Source organism: Nymphalis io, chromosome 26, assembly GCF_905147045.1.
Source record: "Nymphalis io chromosome 26, ilAglIoxx1.1, whole genome shotgun sequence".
NCBI classification, from domain to species: Eukaryota; Metazoa; Arthropoda; class Insecta; order Lepidoptera; family Nymphalidae; genus Nymphalis; species Nymphalis io.
In genome coordinates this window covers 260,355-276,958 of record NC_065913.1, presented here as the reverse complement: position 1 = coordinate 276,958, position 16,604 = coordinate 260,355, and the positions used below count along the sequence as shown (strand labels likewise).

At 36.5% G+C, this 16,604-nt stretch overlaps 1 protein-coding gene across 1 annotated transcript; it reads left to right on the top strand.

Annotated features, from left to right (window-relative positions):
* Positions 1 to 297: 297 nt before the first annotated feature.
* On the top strand, positions 298 to 16,389 carry LOC126778580 (uncharacterized). The gene is made up of 6 exons (XM_050502256.1): positions 298 to 305; positions 402 to 558; positions 1,053 to 1,322; positions 2,032 to 2,127; positions 15,586 to 15,713; positions 16,231 to 16,389. Exons 2-6 carry the CDS (start codon positions 466 to 468, stop codon positions 16,271 to 16,273), a joined length of 630 nt encoding a protein of 209 aa, XP_050358213.1. The 5' UTR covers positions 298 to 305; positions 402 to 465; the 3' UTR covers positions 16,274 to 16,389.
* Positions 16,390 to 16,604: the final 215 nt, after the last annotated feature.

Genomic DNA, 16,604 nt, shown 5'->3' with positions numbered 1-16,604 from the left:
GCAGGGTGGCCGTGTTCCCGGTGAGCTGCGTGCGCGGCGCCGGCCTCAACGCGCTGCACGCGTGCCTGCTGGCGCTGGCGCCGCGCCGCGACCTGCAGCGCTCCGAGGACGTGAGTGTACCATATGTTGCGCAGTTGACTAGTATCCTTTTTATTAAATTATAAATGTTATAATTTATGTCACTTTACAGGAGGCGTGCGAGTTTCAAATAGACGAAATTTTCCACGTAGGAGACTCGACGGGGCCCGTCGTGGGGGGACTGCTCGCGCGAGGGTGACTCTACGAGGGCGACGAACTTATCATAGGTGCGTTGCGTTCTGTTAGTTGTGAGATGAATAGAGCGACGTATATTTAACACCACCCCCCCCCACGATATACCGCAACCGCGTCCCGTGCGGCAGCGTGCGCGCGGGACAGTCGGCGTCGCTGGGCCTGGGTCGCTTCCCGCCGGGACTGCGGCAGGGCATGGTGCTGCTAGCGCGGCCGGGGGGCTACGCCGCGGGACACGAGCGGCCCACCTTCGGAGGCTGTCCGCCCGGGACTTGCAGAGGACGACAGGTGGGTCGCTAATTCAAACCTTATTACTAAATAAAAACTTACATGTATTCAAGACAGAATATATATACGCGGCCAGTAGTGCTATTCTAGAATTTTAGATTCATCACTCTCCGGTGAAATGTTGACATGATGATGATGAGTGAGAGAATGTTCTTACAGAGTAGCGATACTGGTTGTAGCTTTATATTTAAAATTATATTATACAAACGATTTAAAAAGGCTTTTTTGAATAACGTTTCTACTGCCATGGCAATACTTAGTATTATTGTGTGCTAGTTTGAAAGATGAGTTAGACAGTGTAACTATAGGCACAAGAGACTTAATATCTTAGTTCCCAAGGTTGATGGCGCATTTCGATGTTAGGGGTGGTTAATAGACTGTGACAAAGTCTATGGGTAGTGACGACCACTTACCATAAGGTGGTCATTTGCCAGCGTACCTATACGAAATTAAAAAAGTAATATATTTTTTATTTTCAAAATTCATTGTTACAGATATCAGAACTAGTCCACTCGTCGCAAGCTTCGGAGAAGAATCGAAAGAACGCGAGGAGACAGAACAAGAATATCCTCCAGGACATCGCCAACGTGAAGAACAGCCTCACGAAGACATCGGACACGAAGTGCACGAACGTGTACGTGTCGGACGACGGGAGCAAGTACAGCGACGCGCACGTGTCGAGCGACACGCAGGACAAGTGCGTGTGTGACGACCTGGTGTTCCTCGAAGACCCAAACGACCCTAGACGCTGTATATACTTTCAGGTGAGCAGAAAACTCTACTCGTTTTTAAAAGATTAGCAAACCTTAGATATGCGATTCCACGCGATTCGCTACCAGCTCTGCTGTATTGTACACCACAAACACTTCTCGATCAATATATCTCTATATATAACACGACACTGTTACACTTAACTACTTATATACACTTTAGTTTTACTTACAAAGTTCCGATAACAACTTCACAGATAACCAAAACGGTAAATTTTTCGCGAATCCATAGTCAATACCACAGAATATTAAGATTTCGACCAAATTTCAAGGTCAAAGTTGTCTATATACTCTACTTGCTATTGGAATCGACTATAGACTTGTATATGTTTTCACAGCACATTGTGTGTGTGTGTGTTTTTTTATCCGTAACAGCACGTGAATGTCCTACTGCTGGGCTAAAGGCCTCCTCTCCCTTTTTTGAGGAGAAGGTTTGGAGCTTATTCCACCACGCTATTCCAGTGCGGTTTGGTAAATACACATGTGGCAGAATTTCAGTGAAATTAGACACATGCAGGTTTCCTCACGATGTTTTCCTTCATCGTAAAGTACGAGATGAATTATAATCACAAATTAAGTACATGAAAATTCAGTGGTGCCTGAACCATCTTGGCTGTTTTTTTTATATGCTAGCAATATTAGCACAGACTGTGCAATATAATATGTAATGCGGTCATGAATTAAATTTGATTGAATGTAACAGGCATCCGTGCATGTCCTGAGACACTCCACGGCCATCTACCCAGGGTTCCAGTGCTCTGTGCATGTCGGGAACGTGCGTCAGACGGCCATTAACGAGGTAATGAATGCATACATCAAACTCACTTTGCGGAATGGAATTAAATAGTTTAATTTTGGTATAATTTGTGGTGTTGCGTAAAATACTTAAGTATGATAATGATATTTATTTTTTTATGTTATATTCCTGTTTAGCGGTAGAATATCTGCTGAGTGGGTGGTACCTACCCAGGCGGGTTTGCACAATGCCCTTACCACCAGTTACCACACACACTTATAATATATTCTGCCGCCAAACAGCAATAGCATTGTTGTTGGTGAGCAAAACAGTGTAACTACAGGCACGAGGGACATAACATCTTAGTTCCCCAAGGTTGGTAACGCATTGTTGATGTAAGCGATGGTTAATATTTATTGCGGTGTCAATGTCTATGGGCGGTGGTGACCACTTACCATCGGGTTGCTCATCTCATCGCTGACCACGGATATATTTTTCGCTTTAGGGTATAATAACTTATTTAGAAGTTAGTTGACTTAAATTAAAAGACGAATTAAAAGACGAATGGCGCCACGGTTGCCGTCTAATGTCGTATTCTATCTTTTTTTAATTCAAGTGTTGTTGTTTGTGTATAAAAGTGATAACAAACTTAGATTCTATAAGTGATATTGTGGGACAACATACTAGTGCAGTATTAGTGGAGTTAAAACGAAAATAAAGATCTATGATTACAAACACCTTATATAAGACTATTTCAATTGAACCAGTGAGTATAGTGCTTGACTAATAATTAAAACATAATTTAAAAACAGTTACAACAAAGTGTTTCTTAGTTTTATGTAAAAACAATGGAATAAATATTAAATGCAGCCTCATGTCAAATAGACCATACGAAATCCGTTTTTTATTCAAAATTTTTGCTCACTAACGCCATCTAAAGGTGAATAAACCTATTATTAGCAACTAATATATCGAATAACAATTGAGTTACTGCTATTGAAAAATAGATGTCTCTGTTAGAAAAAACGATTTCAAATATTAAATAAAACACATACTTTTTATTGTTTCGATATATACATATAAAAATTTTCGAAAATGATGTCGTACCTAAGCAAGAAAGTAACCAGAAAAACGGATCAGTTTGTTACACAACACGGTACGCCTGTGACAAAATCAGGTTCTATTACTCCTGAGACAGAAAGAAACAATATAACAATTCGAAAATGCATAACCAACATTCCAACAGATAACTCTTTTGAAAGCCTAACGGAGGTGGACTCAGATGAAAATGAAAATAATTTCTCTATCATGAGCTCGACCCCATCCCGTCCGCTAAATGGAAGTATTACTACTTCTAGCTCAAAAGTAACTGAAGATATGAACTGTATGAGGAATAAATTGTTTGCACTTCAGGAAAAGTTATTAAGCGCGGAAAACGAGATTAAAAATCTACTGCTCGAAAATAATAAGCAGGTAAAGTTAATTTGTGACTATGAATTGAAAATTCAGCAACTTACACATATAAGAAAGCATAAGTTAGATTATTCTGATACTGAAAATAAAGTTATGAGCAAAACAAAATCCATTGGAGAAATAGTTCAAGTAACGCCATCTCTTAGCGAATCTAAGAACCGAAGCGATCAATTATTATTAAATAATACATATTACCCTTCAAGTGACACTGACTGTTCCAACCATAGTACGACGGAAGCCGTGAAAAGTAAAGATCCAGTAACTGACACTGCACGAAATAATCATCCAAACACCATTCAAGCATCACATTATAATAAACAACAAGGCAGAAAACCAAAAATATGTATTTTAACTAATAGTGCTTGCGGTACAATACAAACTGTTGATGCAACATTCAACCAATTTGATTATATTCGTTATGTATCACCAAATTGTAACATAAAACTTCTTCTTCAGAACTTAGACTACAAATTACGTAATTATAGTATGATAGACTATTGTATTATAATGTTGGGAGAAACAGATTTTGAGGCATCTTGTACTGATTATGCAGATTTGATTGTGTATTTAAGGGAAGCTATACAATATGTTTCGAATACAAACATAATTATATGTACACCTACGTATGTGTGTGGCGCCCCTATATACAATTGCAAAATAGAATTATTTAATAATCTTTTATATTTAGAACTTAGAAATAACACTTATGCATATTTCTATGATTCCAATGCCACGGTTGCTATTGATGTTCTCGTTAAAAACTGGGAAGTTGACTAATTCAGGATTAAAACATGTCTACAATGATATAGTATGTAAAATATTGGCTGATTACAAGTATTATGGGTATTTACTACCGAGGCCTAAAACTTCAGATATAGAGGATACGAGTCCTCTGCTTTTTCTCGCGTAATCATTATAGCAGATGTACTTTTAAATATTCAAAGAAAGGTAATAAACAAAAGATTAAAAATATTTGTACTAAAATTACACGTTCAAAGAAAATATTGTTATATTACCAAAATGTAAGAGGTCTCCGAACGAAAACTACTATGTTTTATAATAATATTAGAACAATAACTAGCGATATTGTCATCCTTACAGAAACCTTCCTCAATAGCTCTGTCAATGACGCTGAACTTTTTCCACCTGAATACTGTGTCCTACGGAAAGACCGGCCCGGCGACATCGGGTGGGGCGGGGTTCTATTGGCAGCTAAAAATTGTTATAATATAAAAAGAATTACAAATGTAGATAACTTAACTGATGATAAAGAATTATTGTTTGCTATTATTACCTGGAAACATATTAAGTTAATGATATGTGTAGTATATTTACCACCCAGTTACAGCAGTAAGCAATATCTTGATGTTTTAACATGTATAGAAAATGCTATAAATATGTATACTGAATATCCATTTATAATAGTTGGTGATTTCAATTTAAATTCGTGCAATAATAGTGTTAGATCTCAATTTAATAATTTTATGGAATATAGTAAGTTACAACAATGTAATAATATTAGCAATAAATATGGATGTATCTTAGATTTAGTACTAACTACTCTAGATCATAATAATATTAAAATATCATCCGATACGGAACATCTAGTTCCCATGGATGCATACCACCCGCCCCTAGAGATATTGCTCACACTTCCTAGAACAAAACAAAATCCAACGTCTCCGACACCAGGAGAATATTTAATCACGGAGTGGAACTTTCGGCAAGCAGATCTCCATAGCTTGTACGTTGATATTGCTAATATTGACTGGACCGACTTACTTGAAAAACATCATTTAAATTTAGACTTAGCCGTAGATATGCTATATAATAAGCTTAATAGTGTTATTAGTACACACGTTCCTACAAGAACAATAGTCAAAAGTAATAAATATAATTACCCAAAATGGTATACCAAAGAAATAATATATTATATAAAATTAAAATATTTTAATCTAAAAAAGTTTAAGTGTTATGATTTGGAGTTTAATAGGGAACTTTTTAAATACTATAGAACTAAAGTCAAGGATCTTATAAATATAGAATTTAAAAATTATATATCTAGGGTTGAAAACAATATATATATAGAACCATCAAGTTTTTGGCAATTTGTAAAGGAAAAACGTAAAACTAGGCAGCAGATAAAAACATATACTTATAAGAATAAAGCTGTAGAAGGGCAGAAAGCTATTGATTCATTTGCTAAATATTTCAGTTCTGTGTTTCATGATTCTTCTCCTCTGTTAGACGTAAAGATAGCCGAGGCAGAGGCTAATCGCTTTGGTTGCCAATCTACGGTAACCATTGAAAAAGTGACAGTTGCTGAACTCAGATTTGCAATACGGCGACTAAAAGCTTCAACTGCTTTTGGTCCTGACAACATACCTCCCTTTCTAGTAAAAGATTGCTTGTCAGCTTTGGAAGTGCCGTTACTTCATATATATAATCTTTCAATTAAACAATGTTTATACCCTAGCAAGTGGAAAGTGTCCCGAGTAACACCTATTCCAAAATCGGGCTCGTCCACGGATATAACAAATTATAGACCAATCGCTGTTCTTTGTGTATTTGGAAAGATATTTGAATCGATTCTTAATAACATCATTTATATACAAATAAAGGGGCAATTGAGTGATTGCCAGCATGGGTTTCGTCCTGGACGCTCCACATTGACTAATCATACAGAATTTGTAGATTATATAAGTACTAAAGTTAAGTCTGGTTGTCAAGTAGATGCCGCCTACTTTGATTTCAAAAAAGCCTTCGATCTTGTAGATAATGATGTACTTTTAAACAAATTTGCTTTATTAGGATTTTCAACTTCGCTCTTAGAATTGATGGCTCACTATTTAAAAAATCGAAGACAGTTTGTTAAGCTAGACGGGTATAAATCGGAAGAGTATTATACACGATCAGGGGTTAGTCAAGGTAGTACCTTGGGTCCTATGCAATTTTTGATGATGATAAATGATTTACCTAGTGTTATCTCTAATGCCAAATGCCTTATGTTTGCTGATGATTTGAAACTGTACCTATCTGTAACCGAGACTAAAGACTGTGTAGCGCTACAACGTGATATCGATGCCGTAGTTGACTGGACTATAAGAAACAAATTATCATTTAATAATTCAAAATGTAAAACTATCACTTTTTCTCGATCTCGTAAACTTATTAAAAATATACATAATATGTCTGACACACCAATGGAACATGTACCCAAAATCAGGGATTTAGGTGTTATAATGGATAGAAAACTAAATTTTCATGACCATATACTTAAAACATGCAAAGATGCTAATAAATGCCTTGGTTTCATTATTAGAATATCATCGCAATTTAAGAATACCCAAGTAATAGAACAATTGTATAATGCCTATGTCCGTAGTAAATTAGAATATAATGCAATAGTTTGGAGTCCGCTTGAGGCAATGTACAGTATAATGTTAGAAAAAATTCAACGAAAATTCTGTAGATATTTATTTAAACGTAAATATGGATATTACCCTTTTCTCTGTCGTTCAATGTTTGTGTCAGGTATGGTTGGTCTAGATTCACTTCAGCTTAGACGGGAAGCCGCACTTATAAAATTTTACTATTTAATTCTAGTGCATAGGGTGGATAGCACTGCTGTACGCGAATCAATATATTTATATGTTCCCGACAAATATATGCGTGGTGTTGGAAGACGGCAACATAGATTGTTTTGCTATCCACCTATGTGGCATTCTCCCCAAGCTAGCAACAGCCCCACTGCTAGGGCTGTTAAACTTTTAAATGACTTCGTACGTTGTCGAGATGTAGACATATTTTATGATCCCTTTTATACTATGTTCAAACAAATTTATATATTTCAGAATTTTAAAAATTAATTTTGTGGTTCCTTAATAGATTTAAGCTTATTTTGTTTACAAATTTTAATTCTATTTTTGTTTTACTAAACTTTATTATATTTATCCTTGTAGTATGTTATGTTAAATTAGTATGAATAATTAAAAAATGTTTAGTAATTAGTGTAGATATAAGCGATTTGGTGTAAATACTGTAATGCTTATATTTTCAAATAAAGATTATTATTATTAAAATTTCAAATAAACTGAGATTTAAATTAAATATTCTTATTTAAAATCAAAATAGCACTATGTACGTGTTAATATTGTATTTAATACACCTTTTACAATTAGTTGAAATGTATATTTTGTATATTCCAATCGTAGGAGTAAATATAAACTAACTTTATATTTCCATATCCCGTGATAGTCGCTAACAGCTCAGCTTAACTACTTTCACGAATAAAACGCAATTTTTTCGCAAATCCATAATGAATATCACAGATAACTCAAAATCTCGACCAATGATATCGCGCCAATTCAATGTCGGTTGTTAATTTGCCTTTATCTACTCTTGTGGCTTTAATACACTAGTTATTTTCTATTTAAATGAAATAACATATTTATATGCATACATATATAACGTAACTGTTTTTAAAATGATAATCACGCCCCAAGGAACAAATCTTTAGGTTTGTATTTTTTTTTTTTTTGTTAATGGTAGCTCTTACAATGCCGATGTTACTTTTGCATTAGGCCGCGCTGGTATGTAAGACTCCAATAAAAATTGATTATAAATTTAAAACAATAATGTTGTACGGTAAAATAATTTTTGTATTTATTTAAAAAAAAAAACATGCTTAGCATTTTAAAAACACAAACGTCATTAATATAATCACTACCTCAAGAGGTAAACCAAAATCAGCTTTCATATTTTTGTATTTAAACTTTGTACATTAAATGATATATCCAGTTCCTGTTTATAAATTGCAATTTTAAGTTAATGATACATATTTATATAACATTACGATATCTAACTATCAATGATCGGATTATTTAATGCCGATTTTACTTTAGACGATATGACATTGAATTTTTATGATTTGTATTAATTAATATTTTTATAGCTATCTGTGGTATCGATATTAATTAAACTACAATAATATTAAACATAATTTAATAAAAGCAATTAATGGTTGATAAGTATGGGATAAATCGTTTTTCAATATAAGGGCGCAATAAGATTTTTTTAAACAAAGATAATTAGTATCATTTACGTTTTTGGTCTAAGAAAACGTGTCGCGTTAAAAGTTATTTTTTTAAATAAAAAAAACATATTTAAACCTTTACTAACCTGATTATTATATTACACATAACAAATTTAAAAAAAATTGCAGCATAAAGTAATGTTAATAATATATAAATTAAAAAATAAACATCCAGGTATTTAGGTATAAGTTGTAATAACTCGGTCATATTTTTTTGAGAACTTCAGGCATTATAAGCACGAACTATTCCCGTCAATCATATTCTGATCAGTTATAAATATAAATGAAATTTCGTCTATTACCTAACTTATGCAATACTAAATTTGAATATGTACCAAAACAAAATTATATATTACTATTTTGGTAAATTTTTACAAAATTCAAGCGATTCATCACTGTTTGAAATTTATATTTTATTCTTATTAGGCGCCATTTTGAATATATAAGGAATGGCCTGTGTTTAAGACTCTGCGGCAACATGAATGGAAAAACATACCGCTAAGCTAAATAACAATAATTATTAAAAGCAGAATAGCAGACTTAACATGGGAAATAGCATTTGAGTGATAACCATCCTCAAGAATATTAAAAAATGCTCTGTTATGTCATATTCTGTTATTTTGAAAAGACCCCATTTTCAAATTCGTATTGTGTTATTTAAATTTATTAAAATATTTTATATTTTTAAACATAATCATGACGCCATTTTAAATGTAAATTTTATAGAATTAGGATTACGTTGTTAATGTACCAGGAGAACATAAACAGTGAGACGGTTTCACCGAACGATTAGATTAAAAGAGTCAATTAGTTTCAGTTAGGATTACAGTGTTAATGTACCAGGAGATCATAAACAGTGAGACGGTCTCATCGAACGATTAGATTAAAAGAGTCAATTAGTTCCAGTTATGATTACAGTGTTAATGTACCAGGAGATCATAAACAGTGAGTCGGTCTCACCGAACGATTAAATTAAAAGAGTCAATTAGTTCCAGTTAGGATTACAGTGTTAATGTACCAGGAGATCATAAACAGTGAGTCGGTCTCACCGAACGATTAGATTAAAAGAGTCAATTAGTTTCAGTTAGGATTACAGTGTTTGCATTTGTGTGCATGAACTTGTCTGTTTTTCCTGAGTCTGGGTGTAATTTTCTGTATAAATATGTATTTACATAAGAAAAGTAGTATATGTAGTATATCAGTTGTCTGGTTTCCATAGCACGAGTTTTGTACAAGCTTAATATGGGATCAGATGGCCGTGCGTGAAAAATATCCCAGGATGTTATTATTATTAGTTTCAAAGATTTAGAATTAGGATTACGTTGTTAATGTACCAGGAGAACATAAACAGTGAGACGGTTTCACCGAACGATTAGATTAAAAGAGTCAATTAGTTTCAGTTAGGATTACAGTGTTAATGTACCAGGAGATCATAAACAGTGAGTCGATCTCACCGAACGATTAGATTAAAAGAGTCAATTAGTTTCAGTTAGGATTACAGTGTTAATGTACCAGGAGATCATAAACAGTGAGACGGTCTCACCGAACGATTAGATTAAAAGAGTCAATTAGTTCCAGTTATGATTACAGTGTTAATGTACCAGGAGATTATAAACATCGAGTCGGTCTCACCGAACGATTAGATTAAAAGATCATAAACAGTAAGTCCGTCTCACCGAACGATTAGATTAAAAGAGTCAATTAGTTTCAGTTAGGATTAGAGTGTTAATGTACCAGGAGATCATAAACAGTGAGTCGGTCTCACCGAACGATTAGATTAAAAGAGTCAATTAGTTTCAGTTAGGATTACAGTGTGAATGTACCACGAGATCATAAACAGTGAGTCGGTCTCACCGAACGATTAGATTAAAAGAGTCAATTAATTTCAGTTAGGATTACAGTGTTAATGTACCAGGAGATCATAAACAGTGAGTCGGTCTCACCGACTGCGGATGGCATTAATCGAAATAAGATCAATGTTAAATATATTCGATTTGGCCCTCAGAACATCCGACGCCGAAGATTCCGGCGACGAGTGCTACGGGAGTCTACCCCCGGAACCTCGTTTCGGGAACGTCGAGTACAAACTGCAGCTGATCTCGCCGTGCGAGCGATGCTTCTAGCACCTGGTGACGCAAGTGAATTATAAATAATATTAAATATATAACATTATATATAACTTAGGTAGCTAACTGGGTAGGTATCACCCACTCATCAGATATTCTACCGCAAAACAGCAGTACTTGGTATTGTTGTGTTCCGGTTTGAAGGGTGAGTGAGACAGTATAAATACAGGCACAATGGACATAACGTCTCAGTTCCCAAGGTTGGTGGCGCATTTGCGATGTAAGTGATGGTTAACAGTTCTTACAATGCCTATGTCTATGGGCGTTAGTGACCACTCACCATCAGGTGGCCCATATGCTCGTCCGCCTTCCTATTCTATAAAAAAATATATTTATAAGGCTTCGTATCCAGAAGTTTTTGATTCGATTATCATGTAGAGATCCTATACGTGTGTACTCGTAATAAGGAGATGACGCCTTATCCCAGCTGTGGGTAAAAATGCTGTTACATTTTTAAACAAATTAAATGATAACTAGTCAGTCGCGACAAAAACCGACTTTGTTAATATTATATTGTAATATCATTTATTTTATCCTCAGATAAATATTTTATGGTCAAGAAACTTAGTTGTAATTACAATGTAATTACAATGGCAGTATAAAATTTGATCTTGAAATTGTAACGACGTCATTGGTTAATGGTATGTTAGCTGTTTGTAGAGCGCAATACAATAATTTTTCTTTTCTACAGTTGAACTCGATAACGGTAGAGGGAGCGCTCGCCTGAACATGTTCAGGCATTTGCACGAAGTGAAAAGTGGTAGGACGTCCTTGCTCAGCCACGAGATACTCGACTTCGATGCTCAGGTGCGCTAATGATTATTTTGACGTTTATTTAAATTAAGAACAATCCCCCACGCACTTGCAAAGCCCTTTTAAGTATATCAATACCTGTAGTAGGAGGCCCCGCTCTTCCCTTATGCAACCAGCGGTAAGTACTACGAGACAGCAGTTACAAAATATACTATACTTTACATAATAATTTTCTCATACTAAAACTTAAATATTGACAATCACGGTAATACAATAACAAATTTTATCTAAAATGTGTATTATTATAACAGTATTAATATGTTTGAGGGTATGTGTGGCGTGATGATGTGAGAGTGTCTGAGGCGTAAGGCTTAAGCATGTGTTTTTGTGAGTGTGTTGGCTTATGCATGTTGTGAGCAGTGTTTGTCGGCGTGTGTGTGTGTGTGTGTGTTGGGTGTGTATAAGGGACAGTATGAATGCGTGTGTTTGTGTTTGCCTTGTTTATTCGCAACAATTTGTAAGGTGATGTATTCAAGCAGGGATTCTATTTCTTTATAGTTACGTTTTAATAGCCAGTCTGTTAAGGCTTTTTTGCTATCATAGTATGTACTGGAATATATGTCCACTTCCTGGTTTATTTTATTAAACAAATAAATAGATTGTCTTGAGTATTGTCTTGAGGCAAATTTACTTTTGATAGATTCATTATATGGCACTGTGTACTTCCTGCGTTTATTTGTTAATAGAGGTAAATATTTCAAGCTTTTATGGAGCCTTAATACTGTTGCTATTATATAAAGTTTTCTCACCGTAAGTAGACCACTTATCTCGTACAGTGCAGTGGTAGGGAATCTATATGGTTTGCTGTACATCACCCTTATCAAACATCTTTGAGCTCTTTCCAGTTCAAGGAATCTAGTCTTAGCTGCTCCACCCCAAACAGGAATGCAGTAGCCCAAGGTCGATTGTACTAAAGCTATGTACACTTTATTTAGTAAGGGCTTTGCACATACATACCGTAGAGATTTAAAAATCCAGATAAACTTTCCAACCCTAGTTTTCATCAGTTCCAGTTGCGAATACCAAGATAATCTTTGGTCAACCATAACACCAAGGTATTTTACACTAGCAACTTTATTTATTTGAGGACAGTCGCAATCAGACTCGAGGTCGTCAGGGCATTTATGAATTTTTATGATAAAATCGGATTTTGGTTGAGCGCTGCTAACTTTCGTAAAGCAAACGTAATTTGTTTTGGAGATATTCAAAGTCAATAAGTTTTCATTTAGCCACTTTGCAACTTTTTTAAGTCCTAATTCCGCTGTTTTCTTCAAAGAAGACCAAGTGTCTGCCACGAATACGATGGCAGTGTCATCTGTATAGGTAAAAATTTGGCCGTCTTCAAGCTCCATATCACACAACCGATTAATGTAAATCAAAAACAGGGTCGGGCCAATCACGCTTCCTTGGGGGACTCCGTAATTAACAGTCACAGTATCACTAATAAATTCACCTATTTTGACGGATTGCTTTCTGTCTTTAAGGTAACTTGTGAGAAGCGAAAGGGATTTATCCCTAAACCCAAGACCCTCCAGTCTCCTCAATAGAATAGGCACAGACACCGTGTCGAAGGCTTTTTTCAGATCTAGAAACACCGCCAAACATTTTTTGCCCTTATCAACCTGTCGGACAATTACTTTGGTGAGATCCCCGACCGCATCCTCAGTGGACACACCTTTACGGAAACCATACTGCGATTTGGAAATGATATTATATTTGTCAAAGTAGTTCTGGAGCCTTCTATTCACAATTTTTTCCATAATTTTTGAAATACCGGTCAAAACAGATATTGGTCTATAATTTGTTATATCATCCCTGTTTCCACTCTTATATACTGGTGTGATTATAGACTGCTTAAAGGCCTCCGGAAATGTACCTTGTTCGAAACTCAAATTAATTATTTTACTTATTATAGGGACAACAATGTCCTTGGCCATTTTTAGGAATGCGGTCGGGATGGTATCCCAACCTGTTGCACTATTTGTATCTAAGTTCATAAGCGTACTCTCTACTTCTAATGGATCTGTACATAATAGCACAAAAGAACTTACCTGAGGACTACAAATATCTGAACCGGTACATACAGCATGTAAGTTATCAGTAATAGCCTGAGCAAGGGAACTACCTATACTTGCAAAGTAATGGTTGTCCTGATTAACTGACTGTAAAGGCGTCTCTTTAAGATTGAGAAGATTGGTGCATGGTATTTTCGGTGCTTTTATTTGAGTTATAGCGTCAATCGTCTTCCATAGTAATTTTGAATCTGTTTTTGATATAGCCAGTTGTTTCTTAAAATAATCTCTTTTTAACTTTTTTATTCGTCCATTACAGAAATTTCGGTATCTTTTATATGTAATTTTTAAAATTTCATCGCATGGATTAGCTCGCAATTTCCTCTGCAACATATTTCGTAATCGAACACAACGCAGGATAACGTCATTCATCCAAGGCTTGAGTATACGTCTATTACTAGAAGTGCAAACGCTTCTAGTGTGTTTCTTTAAACAAATTTGTATTACTTCTACTAGTAGGTTAGCCAAAATGTTGGGGTCACTTTGTTTGTAAGTATTTAAGTAATTTAAATATTTATTTTGTAGGGTCAAACTATGGTAAGCTCTCCTCAGTTTCCGCCCGCCCAGCCACTGCGCGTCCGTGGTATCCACCATGCACTGTACTATCATCTGCATAGCAATGTATGTTCCCAAGAGAGAGCATATCATTGATATGCAAAAGAAAGAGTGTGGGAGATAGCACAGATCCCTGGGGGACGCCAGCATTCACTACATAGAATTGTGAAGCGCAACCATCTACTAAAACACGAAGGCTACGCTTGTGTAGGAAGCTGGCAATCCAGGTGCACAGCTGAGCAGGCAGACCATATGTCGGTAGCTTGGAGAGAAGAATTCTGTGCCAGACCCTGTCGAAAGCCTTGGAGATATCGAGGCTGACAGCCAACGATTCTCCATGCTTGTCGATAGCTTCACCCCAGAGGTGCGTTACGTACGCTAGAAGATCACCTGTGGACCGTTTTGGTCGAAACCCGTACTGACGATCATTAATTAGACAGTGATCTTCTAGGTAATGGATCAGTTGGTTGTTTAAAATCCGTTCCATCACCTTACAAAGTACTGAGGTGATAGCTATTGGCCGATAATTTGCCGGGTCAGACCGATCCCCTTTTTTGGGAACCGCTTGCACATTAGCTCTTCTCCAAGCCTCCGGCACACATCCCGAAGAGAGAGAAAGTTGGAACAGGCGCGTTAACACAGGAGACAGCTCCGCCGCGCACTTCTTCAGCACAATGGCTGGTATTCCATCGGGACCGCTAGCTTTCCGTATATCGAGTGATTGCAGCTCCGCACGCACATCACGTTGCCTGATTTTGATGTCAGGCATCGTGTGGCCACATGAAGGTATTGTTGGTGGCTGCGCACTACAATCATCGATCACAGAGTTGTCGGCAAAGAGTTTAGCCAGGAGGTCGGCTTTCTCCTGCGGACTGTGAGCTAGCGATCCGTCCGGATTTCTGAGCGGTGGCAGCGAAGGTTGGCAGAAATTGTTTTGCACAGACTTGGTCAGACGCCAGAAGCTACAGGAGCCCCTAGGATGCGAATTAAATTGTTGAATTTTGGTATAATTTGTGGTGTTGCGTAAAATACTTAAGTATGATAATGATATTTATTTTTTTATGTTATATTCCTGTTTAGCGGTAGAATATCTGATGAGTGGGTGTTACCTACCCAGGCGGGTTTGCACAATGCCCTTAACACCAGTTACCACACACACTTATAATACATTCTGCCGCCAAACAGCAATAGCATTGTTGTTGGTGAGTAAAACAGTGTAACTACAGGCACGAGGGACATAACATCTTAGTTCCCAAGGTTGGTGACGCATTGTTGATGTAAGCGATGGTTAATATTTATTGCGGTGTCAATGTCTATAGGCTGTGGTGACCACTTACCATCGGGTTGCTCATCTCATCGCTGACCACGGATATATTTTTCGCTTTAGGGTATAATGTCTCCGAACAACGTGCTGAGGGCGGGCGAGGGGGCCTCCGTGCTGTTCAGGTTCGCCCGCTGTCCGGAGTACCTCGTGCGAGGCCGCCGGCTGCTGTTCACGGTGGGGCTGGGGACCAGGTACCGCTCAACGAACCCAACGATAACTTCTAATTACAGTTGAATTGTTGAGCCAATAAAGTATATCGTCAACTTAGTGTTGGTATCCGAGATCGCTAGCTCCACTGACTTTCACACATTTAATTTATAAGTGTTCGGTGAAGGAAATTCATGCATCGAAGCAGGTTGTGGAATAAGCTCAAACCTTCTCCTGAGAAGGAGAGGTTTTAGCCCAGCTGTGGGACATTTATATACTGTAACTGTTTTGAATCATGTTGGAATAAGTTTTGTTCTTAAGAAGAGATATCTTCGACCAACAGACACTTTTGTACTTTACTAGCAAAACCCGGAAGGTGGCTGTTAATGTGGTACAGCGCCATCTAGCGGCGTTACAACGAAGTGGATATTATAAAATCATCCATGAGACATCCATCTAAATTTCAACTATGATGGTGATTCAAACGGTCCGAACTCTATTAATCACAAACAGATACACAAACAGCCATTTTTATATATTAACGAAATTGTTTTGTTACAGAGCCATCGGCCGGGTCACGCAAACCTTCCCGTACATACCATGAATTCTATAGAACACGGCTCCAATGTAAAATTCGAGATCTCTCTAGAATATTCTAGATAAATTAAATATATTAATTGTATCTGTAACCAGTTTTCTTGTCGTGTTCACTTCATGATTGCGTGGGGGGCGTTTCGCCTTGTGGATTAAATTACAAAAAACGACAAACGATGATGGTATTTTTATGTTAAATAAAAACAGTGTTGCCAAACTCTTAGAAGCATCCTCCTAACGGATGAATTGAAACAAATACAAAATACATTTATAATATGATGTTAAAAAAAAAGCACTGTCTAATCAAGTACTGCAAGTAGCATTAGTAAACTTGAAATATA